Source organism: Sinocyclocheilus anshuiensis, unplaced genomic scaffold, assembly GCF_001515605.1.
Source record: "Sinocyclocheilus anshuiensis isolate Anshui unplaced genomic scaffold, SAMN03320099.WGS_v1.1 scaffold333, whole genome shotgun sequence".
NCBI classification, from domain to species: domain Eukaryota; kingdom Metazoa; phylum Chordata; class Actinopteri; order Cypriniformes; family Cyprinidae; genus Sinocyclocheilus; species Sinocyclocheilus anshuiensis.
Genome location: NW_015539871.1, coordinates 416366 through 431793, shown reverse-complemented (window position 1 = coordinate 431793; position 15428 = coordinate 416366). Strand labels below are relative to the sequence as shown.

At 36.2% G+C, this 15428-nt stretch overlaps 1 protein-coding gene across 1 annotated transcript in view; it reads left to right on the top strand.

The window, feature by feature from the left end:
* The window catches only part of LOC107685222 (ADAMTS-like protein 3), a 244976-nt gene that overhangs the window by 153234 nt on the left and 76314 nt on the right, over positions 1-15428 (top strand). Inside the window, exons 6-7 of the mRNA XM_016481738.1 lie at positions 3357-3593; positions 7595-7721. Of these exons, the coding sequence (XP_016337224.1) occupies positions 3357-3593; positions 7595-7721 (364 nt within the window). The remainder of the gene's footprint in view (positions 1-3356; positions 3594-7594; positions 7722-15428) is intronic.

Here is a 15428-nt window from a genome sequence, read left to right as displayed (position 1 = left end):
GGGGGTGTTTTTCAGCTGCAGGGACAGGACGACTGGTTGCAATCGAGGGAAAGATGAATGCGGCCAAGTACAGGGATATCCTGGACGAAAACCTTTTCCAGAGTGCTCAGGACCTCAGACTGGGCCGAAGGTTTACCTTCCAACAAGACAATGACCCTAAGCACACAGCTAAAATAACGAAGGAGTGGCTTCACAACAACTCTGTGACTGTTCTTGAATGGCCCAGCCAGAGCCCTGACTTAAACCCAATTGAGCATCTCTGGAGAGACCTAAAAATGGCTGTCCACCAACGTTTACCATCCAACCTGACAGAACTGGAGAGGATCTGCAAGGAGGAATGGCAGAGGATCCCCAAATCCAGGTGTGAAAAACTTGTTGCATCTTTCCCAAAAAGACTCATGGCTGTATTAGATCAAAAGGGTGCTTCTACTAAATACTGAGCAAAGGGTCTGAATACTTAGGACCATGTGATATTTCAGTTTTTCTTTTTTAATAAATCTGCAAAAATGTCAACAATTCTGTGTTTTTCTGTCAATATGGGGTGCTGTGTGTACATTAATGAGGAAAAAAAAATAACTTAAATGATTTTAGCAAATGGCTGCAATATAACAAAGAGTGAAAAATTTAAGGGGGTCTGAATACTTTCCGTACCCACTGTATGCACAAACCGCTTGTAACACTCCAAAGACAAATAAAAACATGAAATTGCGTCATATGACCCCTTTAATAAACAGCCAACATGCTAGTAATACGCATGTTAATAACCAACTAGTTAATAGTGAAAATTGGTCCCTAAACTAAAGTGTTAACAAAATATTTTACTATTTATTCTACATATTGTATACCATGCAGTGTATTTTAAACTATTTTTCAAAATAGCATGCAGAATACAGTAGCCCGCATAACATGTCGGGTGGAGTTTTTTAGTATAATACTATGTAATTTTGGCAAAAATAAGCAATTTATATTGGCGAACACTGTGAAACACCGAACACTGTTGAGTCTGCTTACAAAAGTTAGTGTTCTCACAGCAAACTTTGTGTTCTCTCGCAAAACATTTGCGTTCCTCCGAGAAACATTGCATTCTTGCAATAAATTTGCATTCTCTCGCAAAAGTATTGCGTTCCCTCAAGAAACTTTTCGTTCTCTTGCGAAACATTTGCATTTTCTCACCAAATGATTGCATTTCCCTGAGAACCTTTATCTTCTCTCACAAAATGTGCATTATCTCCCAAAACTATTGTGTTCCTCTGAGAAACATTGCATTTTCTCAATACATTTGCATTCTCTCGCAAAAGTATTGGGTTCCCTGAAGAAACTTTGCGTTCTCTTGAAAAATAATTGTGTTCCCCAGAGAAACGTTATATTCCCTAATAATAGATATAATCGTTAATAATAGAGATATAATCTTCCATCACAAAAGGTTTGCAAGCAAATGCAAAGTTTCTCGGGGAATGCAATAGTTTTGTGAGTTAATGCAAAGGAATTGAAATATAATGTTTTCTCCCATGTCTTTTTTTTTTTTTTTACCATCATCATGTACCTTTAGGGGAGAAGAAAGTAGCATGAAATAGGAATAATTCTATAAGATGTTTTTCTCTTTTATGTGCATTTTTGCCTCATATCATGTACATTTTGAGGGTGGGAATGAGAAACTGGTTCTTACAACCAGTTTGAATGAAAAAAAAAAACTGGCATGGAACCAAATGATTTTCATGAGTTTGATTCCATCAACAGATCTTTTTTTAAACTCTTTTTTTTTTTTTGATGCAAGTTAAGTGAATTTTCTTCTAGTGATGTCTGGTTTGAGAATGAATCCTTTATTTCAGTTGGATCTTTTATTAGTTGGATCTTTTATTGTATTAGGCATGAATAGTGCAGTCTGATTCGTGAACAAATAATTCTTATATCCAGTTGTTTAATTGATTCTTTGATTAATTGTTCAAATGACTCACAATTTACTTGGTGTAACAGCTCAAATTAAATAAAAATAGAAGTTAATGGCGTTGTTATGGAACCAGAATGGTGCCCTATGATTCAGTCAATAGACCCCAACTACAGGACAAACTCATTTTGAGAGCTGTTAGATGCCCATGTGTCTCAAGGACCATTTTAATCAAAAGCCAGTGTTTTTCTACCACTGAAGTGGTTTCATCTGGAATCCCATTCCTCCTTCATCCACAATTCCAATCAGAGCCATCTGGGAAAGATTCCCAGCATAACATTTATCCCATTTCCGTCAAAACAGTGAGAACTGATGCTCGGTCTTCCCTGTCAGGCTTTATAATTGCTATTGATGAGGTCCATTGTCGAATTGTTCTTTTGGTTTCCATTACTGATCCTGACGTTGAAGACTTGTGATTTGTAATCGCTCTATCCGATGGAGACGCTTCAGTCACGGGCATCACTGATGATCTTTGCACATGGGGGCTTCAGAGCCGATCGGATGATTAAATGAGTTCAGAGCCCCGAGCTGCAGAGGAAGAATTGTAGTTTTCTTTAGTGCACAGGAGATGACATAGGAAATATTGTTTTTCTAAACATGGAGGCCTGCCACAGTTCAATTACACTGTCACCATTTGTTAATGCACCCAGTCATCTGCATAAGCTTTATGATGTTACACACATGATCACGATTTAATCTCGCCGCATAGAAAATAATATTTCCAGTGCCATTGTCAGGTCAGCTGTTATTTTTGGGCCTATTAAATATCAGTGTTTCTATTTTGTAGGCAAAGATGGTGCTGAGTAGTAACTCATTATATATAATTAGATTATGTAATCAGATTCCAAAAATTAAACACTTGTTATTAGATTATAGAACATTTTAAATTACTCATAATCAGACTACATACACAAAATGACAGTCAATTATTAATAAATTACATTCATAATTCCTCCTAATTCTTCTGTTGCATTATAAAATGTCCTTTGTTAAAATTTTCCTTTCTATTCCTCATATAAATGTTTGAGAAATCTTCCAGTTTTGTGGATTTTATTAAGTGTTTTTATACTTGTTTTTATTTTAAAATAATTTATTATATTTAAAATTTTAAAGAGTGTGTTTTAAATCAAATATTTTAAATGAAATAATTTATTTGTTTTTATATCAATATGGTACAGGATTATCCTGTTCAAATCAATGTGATAAACAAATTGGGTCAAAAGTAATATAAATGTAATCAAAAAGTAGTTTGATTATTTTACCTAAAATATGTAATGTAATATATTGTTACTAACTATTTCCAGCATGTAATTTGTATTCAGTGATGGACTGCAATTTGTAAGAAATCTACCTAATGATATTAAAAATATTTGATAGTTGCCAAATCTTTCTCCATCTTTCTTCCAATCAGGACTGTCCTCCAGAGTCAGGTGACTTCAGGGCTCAACAATGCTCCGCCCACAATGACATCAAGTACCAAGGACAAACCTACGAGTGGATACCTGTGACGTACGACCCTATTTCACCCTGTGCCCTCCGATGTCAAGCCCGGGGGAAAAGCCTGGTGGTGGAACTGGCGCCCAAAGTGTTGGATGGCACTCGGTGCAAAGCGGATTCTCTGGATATATGCATCAGTGGGATTTGTCAGGTGAACATCAATGAACAAGCTACGTAAGCTGATAGTGAAGCACCCTTTGAGTTTGAAATATCAGTCCATGACATTATAAGAGTTGCCATAAGAGGCACTATAGCAAGCATTAGCTGTTTTCTATACTTGTTTTACGTGGTGTTGAAACTCAAATATTGGTAGTAAATTTCACAAACGGTTACAAAGAAACGGCAAGTAACACAGTGAATTAAACGTGAGATTTTAAAATGTATTTTATTTTTTTTAAATGTACAACTTTTATTTATTTATTTATTTATTTATTTTTTACGTGTGGGGGTGGGTGATATGACCAAAATCTTATTTCATGGTGTGAGTCATTTCATTTCATGATAATAATATGTATCACAATAAATTAATTTTATTTTTTTGTTTTGATATTAAAAATAAGATCAGCAGTAAGAAGTAAACGGTAGGTTTGCATACTACATGAACAAATTCAGTAAGAATTGAACAGTAGGTTTATTTAACAGTAGCATTTAACCGAATAATAAAACTAAAATAATAAATAATATTTATTATGATAAATAATTGTAATAAAATAATTATAATAAAACATCAGAATAATAAATATGTATTATAATAAAATAAATAATTATAATAAAATAATTGTAATAAAGTAAAAATTATAATTTTGATCAAATAAAACATGCATGTAGTAATACTTATCCACTGGTATGGGAGAAAGAAGAACTTTTTTCAGATCGTCCATTGTTTATTTGCTTGGTTTTGGCTGATTTTGTACTTTGTTTCTGGCTTGGATTTGTGAAATATTGTAAAAACGACTGTCTAACGGAAGTGGGAGCTTACCAGGTGCACTTGAACGCAGTGCGAGATGGCAGAACTCCCAGAAAACCAAAAGTAAAAACTGAAATCTGAAAAAAAAATTTATACATAAGCCTACTTAAGTGAGCATTTACAGCGCTTAGGTTTATACATCTGTCCTTTAAAGTTCAGTCTAGGCTTGTTGATGAGGTGAAAAACGCTCTTCTGAAGCCAAAGCCACTCAGTATTTACGAGGCAGAATTCTTGACCTTTTCAGCCCTGTTCTGACATGCATTACAGTAATATTAGCACAATGAGAATAAGCTTTACAGTTTTATCCAATTCTTTTCCCGAATATATATGGATCAAGTCTCCATCCACTGAAGTTACCAAACCATCTGCTTCTGCCATAGTATCAGTCTTTTTTTACTGCGTGTCCAAAGGCTTAATGTTATTGTTTGGTAGTACTCAGTGGTGGACGAAGTACACAAATCAAGCACTTGAGTAAAAGTACAGATACGTATAATAAAATATTACTCCAGTAAAAGTAAAAGTACTCCTTTTTCAATTTTACTCGAGTGTAAGTACAAAAGTACTCGATTTTTTTATGTACTTAAGTAAAAAAGTACGTTTGGTGCGATTTGCGAACCGATTTAAAAGGTTCATTGAAAATAATCAGTTCGTTCTGCGTGTCGGAGCACGTGATATATTATAAGTAACGATATGTTTTATGAAATGTAGTGAAGTAAAAAGTACGATCTTATGCTTTGGAATGTAGTGAAGTAAAAGTAAAAGTTACTCAAAATAAAACTACTCCAGTAAAGTACAGATATTGAAAAATGTACTTAAGTACAGTAACGAAGTAAAGCTACTCCGTTACTGTCCACCACTGGTAGTACTGACGCCAACAGGTTTTCCATTCTGGATATTTCTAACAGCGCAGCTCTCATTTCCTGAAAATATAAAAAACCTGCAGCTAAAATGGAAAGATAATGAAATAATGACCATAAACAGGAAAATTGTCTCTCTTTTTTAGTGTTACATATGTGGGGATTTGGGGTATATTTAGGTCACGATTCTGCCAGATTAACCTCAGTTCTGTGTCTTTGTGTGAGCAATAGCGAGAAAGAGGCCTGAATCGACAGAAAGACAAAGAATCGAGTTTCCATTTGACCATGGCTCTGGTTTAGGAAGTTAAACAGGATTTCCAAAACAGGGTCTCCAATTGCTTGGAAACTAACATAATTACTTGCATACATAAAATAGTTTATTTAGCACTAATTTTGCATTCATTTTACAAATAGCTTTCCAGTGCACTTAGAGCTTGAATAACTTTGCATTGTTTTTAAAGTTTCTTGGCTATGATTGATGCACTGAATACCAAAAATAGACAGAAATGTGTTTTATGGCTCTTTTTTCCAATAGAGAACACAAAAGGAAATATTCTGAAGGATGAAAGGGGATGAATGCTATTAAGCCCCAAAAAGGACAAAAAAGTAGTCCATATGACTTATGCACAATATTCAAAGTTCTCTGAAGTCATTATCTTTTTGTGGACCGGCTGGAACAACTCATAATTCATTTAAACTCTTTACAAATCTCTTTTGTGGTTCTGAATATATTCAAAAATGGTGCATAAAAGAAATGTTCTGCCATTCTGTCAGGTTTGACTTCCATTTGCTCTTGCATATTGCGTAACTGAACAAGATGTATACATTTAAATATATACAAGTCTTAATAAGATTTAAGGGCAATATTTAAATGTAAATTTATATGTGTTTGTCTATTCCTTACACAATGATATCATATGGCTTGGAAGACTTGGAATATAGTGCACAAATCTTACTTTTATGGAGATGTTTTGGTCATTTGTGGAGCTCAAAAGTATTTTTTAATTTTGTTGACAAGAGCTTCTGGCACATTCAGCTAAACTTTGCTTTTCTGTTCCGCTGAAAAAAACACAGATGGTACGTAAATGATGACAGAATTTTCATTCTTGGGTGAACTTTCTTAGTGTTTTCAGTAGACGTAGACTCTCTGTTTTCCATTTGGCCCACAGCAAAGAAACACAATATACTCCAACCAAATCAGATACAGTCATCAGTATTCAATGCAGTACTGCACGGTAACTGAATTCGACAATGTTGATGAAACTTCTCTTGCGTTGCACCTAATTTGACCTCAGTCCCCGTGAGTATTAGGTAAATTGGTGTAAATTAAGCTTGTCTGTTTACTTGTGCTTGTTTACCGGAGCTACTGGGTAAAATCTTGCTGTTTGCTTTCTCTGGCTGCTTTCCCTATTGCCCCGCTAGTGTAAACAGAATTTTGCATTAAAACTGGGCAGCTTTTCTGGTGCAGATGGCTGGTTCCTAGCAGAGCATCACTGTCAGAAGCACATATTTCTGGGTAAATATAGAGGAATGCTGGGGGGAACATGTATGGGATGAAAACTTATGAAAAATGATTCAGTATTCTTGCATGTTTTATATGTTGGCTCTCCATTCATTTTTATGATGCTTGTTACACTGCAAAAAAATGCTTTTCTTAGTTTTTTTGTCTTGTTTTCAGCCAAAATATCTAAAACTTCTTAAATCAAGAAGGATTTTCTAGACAAGTACACATTATTGTCTTGTTTTCAGAAAAAACAAGTCCAAATTAAGTGAGTTTTTGCTTAGAACAAGCAAAATGATCTGCCAATGGGCTAAGCAAAATAATCCTATTTCAAACAAAAAAGATTATTTTGTTTACCCCATTGGCAGATTATTTTACTTGTTTCAGGCAAAAACTCACTTAATTTTGACATGTTTTTTTCTGAAAACAAGACAATTTTTACTTGTCTAGAAAATCCTTCTTGATTTAAGAATTTCTAGGTATTTTGGCTGCAAACAAGACAAAAAATCTAAGTAAAAAAAGCATTTTTTGCAGTGTAGAGCTTAAACATTGTAGTTTGGAGCCATGCGCTGGCCAGTTTCTCAATCCACGTCGTTTTATTGTCAGTTTCTAGTCTGTTATGGAGGAAGCATGATTTGTTGGTTGAGGTCCTGCAGATCTGTTTGCTGAAAAATCAGTTGCCTCTCAAAATAATGTTGCAGCTAGAGGGATGAATCAGGAAAGTGTTAAATTCAAAATACTGTTGTGGATAATGGGTCTAATTTGGAGTCTAAGTCAAGTTTCCCATTTTGCCTTTTTCTGAGTTATGTGTCTGTTTTTTCCAACAGGAAGTTGGCTGTGACAGACAACTGGGAAGCAACGCTAAAGAGGACAACTGTGGCGTTTGTGCTGGAGATGGTTCCACTTGTCGACTGGTCCGAGGACAGGCTCTGCCTCACGTGTCACCTGAAGAACGTGGGTACACACATACATGAGCACATGCTTGTGGTTTTGTTTTTAGACTATTGCTCTGTTTGTTGGAGCATCCAGTCACAACAACATTGGATCAACCCAGGACTGTAACCACCATAGACCCTGTGGGGGACTGCATCAGTGGTCTAACAATGCTTGGCAATGTCAAAATGATGCTCAAAGTAAAGTAGGTGGAGTTTACTGTTCACAAGCAGAGCATGACTTCCAGCACAAAGCTTCAGTTTTAATGTTGAAAGAGAGTGGAGTACGATGGAAGTAGCTGTTTTACGAAATTTTAAATGACCGACAGCTATGACTTTTTTCCCAAATATGGCCGTTTTGGTATCATTTGTGTGTAATTCATGTAATTCCTAATTGAATGTGAGGAGACAAGAAATGTTTGGGGTTAGAGCATTTCCTTTACTATTCTGTTCCTTTATACTTTATTAAAACAAATCAAATTGTCCCCACCAGGGTTCAAGACATCACTATGACCTTGGATCAACCGATGACATTGTCACGGAATGCCAGGAGAAAACAAGGTTAGATCCAAGTGCAGTTTATTAAAGTACAAATAAACAGAACAGAACAAAAACGTGGCAAAAGGTAATCCAAAAACACAGGGAACAGAAAACACGATGTAACCTCAAACAATACTGCAGCAAAGACAGACAGAGTGAGCATGGTATAAATAGTGATGGGTTGATGAGTAAATTACCAACAGGTGATCATGATCAGAACAGAAACGACAGGCAAGGGACTATGGGAAATGGAGTTCAAAACCTGTAACACTGAAACGGGAGAGCGCCCTGAAGTGGCCAGTCCAGGGCGCCACAACCAGACACTGTGACATTACCCCCCTCTACGGAGTGGATACCAGACGCTCCACCAGAATAATTGCAAAGTCCCTCTTCGCCATTAAAATTAACTTGATCCCAAAAACATTTCCACTGCATTTCAGCCTTGCCACAAAAGGACCAGCTGACATCATGTCAGTGATTCTCTCATTAACACAGGTGAGAGTGCTGACGAGGAAAAGGCTAGAGATCATGCTGATTGAGTTAGAATAACAGACTGGAAGCTTTGAAAGGAGGCTGGTGCTTGAAATTATTGTTCTTCCTCTGTTAACTATGGTTACCTGCAAGGAAACATGTGCAGTTATCATGTCAGGATGGATGAACCAGCAAGGCCCCAACCATACAGGAACCCCAGCAGATAGCCAGGATGGAGCCGGAGGAGTGAGCCAGTGAGGCTCCTGCCAAACCGGAACCCAGGCGGGCAACCAGAGCGGAGCCGGAATCCTGCCAGGCAACACTGGTGGGACAGAAAACCCTCTCAGCAAATCAGGGAAAATTGTAAACAAGAGCAGAGAGAGTTTAGTACCAGCCTCGACGGCTGCAACAGGACAAGCCGATTGCTCCGCAACGGTCCCTGTGAGCTCCCAGATTGAAGTGACTTCCTTAATGAGCTCTGAGAGCTCCTGAACTGGAGCAGGCTCTGGAGTGGACCTTGTGAGCTCCCGGACTGGAGCGGGCTCAGGAGTGAACCTTGTGAGTTCCCGGACTGGAGCGGGCTCTGGAGTGGACTCTGTGAGCGGGCTCTACTGTCCTCCTTCTCGCCCTCCGCTGCTCAGTGGGAGTCTGAAGGGTAGAGGTGGTGGGAAAATCCCTGCGTAAGGGTTCTGATTGGCCTGGTATTGCCCACTGACTTCGACTATGGAGATACTTGACGAAGCCCCAGAAATCCAGGATCCTGAGTCCCGCCATTTCCCACTGGGGCAAAGGATAATCCAAACAGACATTAAAGAAGTTCTTAAGTGCAGCCTCATTATAATTTAGCCCCACTGAAAACGTCCAAAAGGTCTGGGCAAAACCTACAAACTCCATTCCCTGCTGCCTCAGAGCCCGGTGTCAAGCCACTCGCTCCTTCCCTGTGGCAGGAGGGGTAATCCGAATGTCCATTGTCCAAATGAAAGCAAAAGCAAAACAAACTGCTGGATCTTGTACTGGCTTCAGTATTCTGTCACGGAATGCCAGGAGAAAACAAGGTTAGAGCCAAGTGCAGTTTATTAAAGTACAAATAAACAGAACAGAACAAAAACGTTGCAAAAGGTAATCCAAAAACATAGGGAACAAAAAACACGATGTAACCTCAAACAATACTGCAGCAAAGACAAACAGAGTGAGCATGGTATAAATAGTGATGGGATGATGAGTAAATTACTAACAGGTGATCATGATCAGAACAGAAACGACAGGCAAGGGACTATGGGAAATGGAGTTCAAAACATGTAACACTGAAATGGGAGAGTGCCCTGAAGTGGCCAGTCCAGTGCACCACAACCAGACACTGTGACACATTTGGACAGGAATTGTTTATAAATATAGTTTGAGTTTGACTTTTTTTTTTTTGTTTTGATTTGGGAAAAATTATAATTGTAATTGTATTTTTTTTTTTAAATGTGATTTAAAATGTGTTTTGTTTTGTTTTGTTTTGCTTGTAGGGCTGCACAATTTGGCCAAAAAAAAGAGCAATTTTATATAATAATAATAATATAATAATAATAATAATAATAAGTCAGCTAGTGAAGTGCAAAAGATCACACTCATGGGCACTGAACATATCCTTCATAAGGTGCTTGGGTGAATTGCTGCGATCTCTTTTTGAGATCTGGATTCACCAGTACAACTGCAAATAAATGCGAGAAGAAGATAATTTAATGCTGTAAAATAATAATAATAATAATAATATAGAAACACTAAACAAATAGAAAATTATTAAGAAAACAACTATAATATTAATTTTGCAATAATAATAATAATATTAATAAAAACAACAACAATCTTATTATTGTTGTAATTATGATTATTATTATTGTTAAATATTAAATAAATAAGAAATATTATTATTGTGACACTTCAGTGTAACTGGTTTTTACATTTTTACTAACTAACTAAATGTCTATTTTTAGCATTAAAGGGGTCATATGATGCGATTTCAATTTTTCCTTTCTCTTTGGAGTGTTACAAGCTCTTGGTGCATAAAGAAGATCTGTAAAGTTGCAAAGACTAAAGACTCAAATCCAAAGAGATATTCTTTATAAAAGTTAAAGAGTCAACCACGCCTACCTAAAACGGCTCATTCTAACACGCCCCCACATGTCTACGTCATGATGTGGGAAGATTTGCATAACGCCGCCCAAATAACCAACAACCTCCATTCCCTGCTGCCTCAGAGCCATCAGAGCCTGGTGTCGAGCCACTCGCTCCTTCCCTGTGGCAGGAGGGGTAATCCGAATGTCCATTGTCCAAATGAAAGCAAAAGCAAAACAAACTGCTGGATCTTGTACTGGCTTCAGTATTCTGTCACGGAATGCCAGGAGAAAACAAGGTTAGAGCCAAGTGCAGTTTATTAAAGTACAAATAAACAGAACAGAACAAAAACGTTGCAAAAGGTAATCCAAAAACATAGGGAACAAAAAACACGATGTAACCACACAAACATCAGAATCGAATAATACTGCAGCAAAGACAGACAGAGTGAGCATGGTATATGTAGTGATGGGATGATGAGTAAATGACTAACAGGTGATCATGATCAGAACAGAAACGACAGGCAAGGGACTATGGGAAATGGAGTTCAAAACATGTAACACTGAAATGGGAGAGTGCCCTGAAGTGGCCAGTCCAGTGCACCACAACCAGACACTGTGACACATTTGGACAGGAATTGTTTATAAATATAGTTTGAGTTTGACTTTTTTTTTTTTGTTTTGATTTGGGAAAAATTATAATTGTAATTGTATTTTTTTTTTTAAATGTGATTTAAAATGTGTTTTGTTTTGTTTTGTTTTGCTTGTAGGGCTGCACAATTTGGCCAAAAAAAAGAGCAATTTTATATAATAATAATAATATAATAATAATAATAATAATAAGTCAGCTAGTGAAGTGCAAAAGATCACACTCATGGGCACTGAACATATCCTTCATAAGGTGCTTGGGTGAATTGCTGCGATCTCTTTTTGAGATCTGGATTCACCAGTACAACTGCAAATAAATGCGAGAAGAAGATAATTTAATGCTGTAAAATAATAATAATAATAATAATATAGAAACACTAAACAAATAGAAAATTATTAAGAAAACAACTATAATATTAATTTTGCAATAATAATAATAATATTAATAAAAACAACAACAATCTTATTATTGTTGTAATTATGATTATTATTATTGTTAAATATTAAATAAATAAGAAATATTATTATTGTGACACTTCAGTGTAACTGGTTTTTACATTTTTACTAACTAACTAAATGTCTATTTTTAGCATTAAAGGGGTCATATGATGCGATTTCAATTTTTCCTTTCTCTTTGGAGTGTTACAAGCGACAGTATAAGTCATTATAATCCGTAATTATGTCCCCACTGGATGCAACAAATGCCTCGTTTATAATGGGTTTTAATGTTTTTGTCTCGTCTCTCCGGCCGGGCAGGGCATCACAATATGGTAAGGGTTATAACATTTCCGTCACACGCTTGAGGTATTCGGCCAATCACAGCGCACTGGATAGCTGGCCAATCAGAGCACACCTCGCTTTTCAGACCGATGAGCTTTGTAAAAATTGACGTGTTTCAGAAAGGCGGGGCGTAGAGGAGAAACAATAATGTACAGTATGTGGAAAATAATGTGTTTTTTTAACATTAAACCGCATAAACACATTTCATTACACCAAATACACAAAATAATGTTATTTTTAGCAACATCATATGACCCCTTTAATAAAAACAATCTTATTTTTATTATTGTCGTTTTTTTGTTGTTGTAATTATGATTATTATTATTGTTAAATATTAAACAAATAAGAAATATTATTATTGTGACATTTCAGTGTAACTGTTTTTTAAATTTTTACTAACTAACTAAATGTCTATTTTTATTATTAAGACGGCCATAAATATTGATACAAAATATTATTATGGTGGAAAACCACAGGTAGCCCTTTAAGCTTTTCTTTTGTTGTCAGCAGGCAGTTTATAAGGGCTTTTCATTACAAGTTTGGGAAGATGGTTGGCGCATGTTGCATTACCAAATGCAATCCAAACTCAGAGCAGATGCAGAAATGAGCAGTTCTTATGGAGCAGCATTAACTACGAACCACCCTGAGACACTGAAAACACTGGATCATGAGCTGCTCACATGTAAATGAACACAGTGCCACGCTTCACTCTGAAGCACACATATATTTATTTGACTGAATCACAGCCAATTTAATTCGCACTAAGCCCTATCACGATTTCATTTTTGTTTCGATTACCTGTGCTGCTCAACATGATACTACACATTTAAATAAGTCAGTGGACTTTTCTCCCTTTTTCTTAAATTTGAATGTTTATTGCTGTATCAAATCAAATCATCCTCAAGGTTCAGAAACACTCTAAAGCCATAAACTCTTATGTGTTTTAAGCAGTCTTACATTCCCTGTGGTCTTCAGTTAGTGCAAGCATTGGCAGCTTTATTTGCCTGCTTAATTTATGTGAATGCCAGCAGACGGATTGTTTGCATTCTGGGACTGAAGTTAGAGTCATTGATTCCCTTTAAAGCATGTGAGGGAATCTCAGCCCATTTGTGAGAAATAACACACTTCATGCTGTGGCTCTTGCTTGTAAATATCTAGTTGTCATTTATTTAATATTATTACCCAAATAATCAGTTTGTGTTTCTGTCTGCTGGGCAAGTATTGGGTTTTTAGGCAGGACGCCATTGCTGAAATCACGTCTTGTTTAAAAATGTCAAATAACAGAGGATCTCAGCCCATTTGTGAGAAATAACACACTTCATGCTGTGGCTCTTGCTTGTAAATATCTAGTTGTCATTTATTTAATATTATTACCCAAATAATCAGTTTGTGTTTCTGTCTGCTGGGCAAGTATTGGGTTTTTAAGGCAGGACGCCATTGCTGAAATCACGTCTTGTTTAAAAATGTCAAATAACAGAAGCGTTTTATGTGACAACCACACCCCAAATTAATTAAGACAGCTAATTTTTATTTCTGCACACAGTACGGCTGAATGTTGCCTTTAAACATTCCAGCCTGAGGAACGCAAGGCTATTTCTGTGGCACTTTGTTCTCGCCTTGAGTTTTATATTTGTTTTGGGAAGATTCTGCAGTGTATTGTGTTTGGTGGCTGCCGAGGATTTTTCCTCATGCAAAAATTCCTTTGTCTTACAGCAAAATGCTCCAACGACTTTGATTTCGGTGCCGTTCCAAAGCCTAGTTGGCTGCACAGGCAGCATTAAGGCATCATAAGCACACTTCCCACGCAAAGGCTGTTCCAAAGCGTAGGAAGCGTGACTCTGCTGATTTCTAAGATACCTTTGGCAACATCATATGTGGAAAAATGCATTATGATGACCCCATGTGAGATGGATGACACAGTACAAGTTAATTATAAATATGCACTGCCGTTCAAAAGTTTAGGGTTGGTTAGATTTTTAGATTAGATTTTTAATGTTTTTTAAAACTGTCTTATGCTCTGAAAGGCTTCCTTTTTTGATAAAAAAAATACAGTAAAAACAATAATAAATTTGAAATATTATTACAATTTAAAATAATTGATTTTCTATTTGAATATGTTTTCAAATGTAATTTATTCATGTGAAGCAAAGCTGCATTTTACTCCAGTTTTCAGTGACACATGATCCTTCAGAAATCATACTGATATGAAATCTAATATGCTGATTTCTTGTTTTTGTCAATGTTGAAAACCGTTTTGCTGCATAATATTTTTGTGGACATTGTGATATATCAAAAAAATTATTTTTTTGATGAAAAGAAAATTCAAAAGAGCATCATTTGTTTGAAATAGATTTTTTTTTGTCATTGCTTTTGTTACTTTTGATCAATTTAATGCTTCATTGTTGAATAGAAGTATTAATTTTTGTCTTTTAAATATTTAAATAATACATAAATTATACTAACCCCAAACCTTTGAATGGTAGTGTACATAATTCCTTCATTATGAGATTATTTTCTGTATGTTTTATTGATTTATAGGCTTTGTAGAATATGACATTGTTAGCTCAGCCGTATGCTAACACCAAATTCTATTGAATCATTTGTTTTTAAGGTCATAGATTGTTCCAAATCGGTTTTGTTTCGGTTGAAGCTTCCTTAGAAGGTGTCTGGCAATGTAGGCAGTAGAAAGCAAGGCAGCTCACTAGGTTTTGGAGCAGAGCCTGAGCGACTGGAACTTTTCTCCTAACCAAAACGTTTTCACACAATCATGCTATTCATTTTCAAAGCCCGTTAAAGCAAAAACGAGGTAACTCGATCCAAACAAGTTATGCATTCTTTAATAAAAGCCGTCTCACTAATAATTCACATGCGTGGCACTGTCATGTAGGCTTCTCGTAAGTCGTCATGAGGTCTCCAGATGGAAGTCCGGTGATCGGATAGGTCATTCCCCAAAAGACTTCAATCCAGTCTGGATGACGGTCAGGATTCCAGAGCGTCACATGGATCTGTTAATATTAAAATGCAATAAAGCTGATAATGAGCCTCTGGCTCTTATAATTCATTCCTTTTATTCTGCAGTGACTCATTTTTGTATTTTTGAAAGGAGAGCGAAAGAAGCACAGATGCATTATGGGAGCGTTTGTGTGATTTTAATTTTACTTGCTGGTCGATGCATCTTTGTGGAGCAGTTA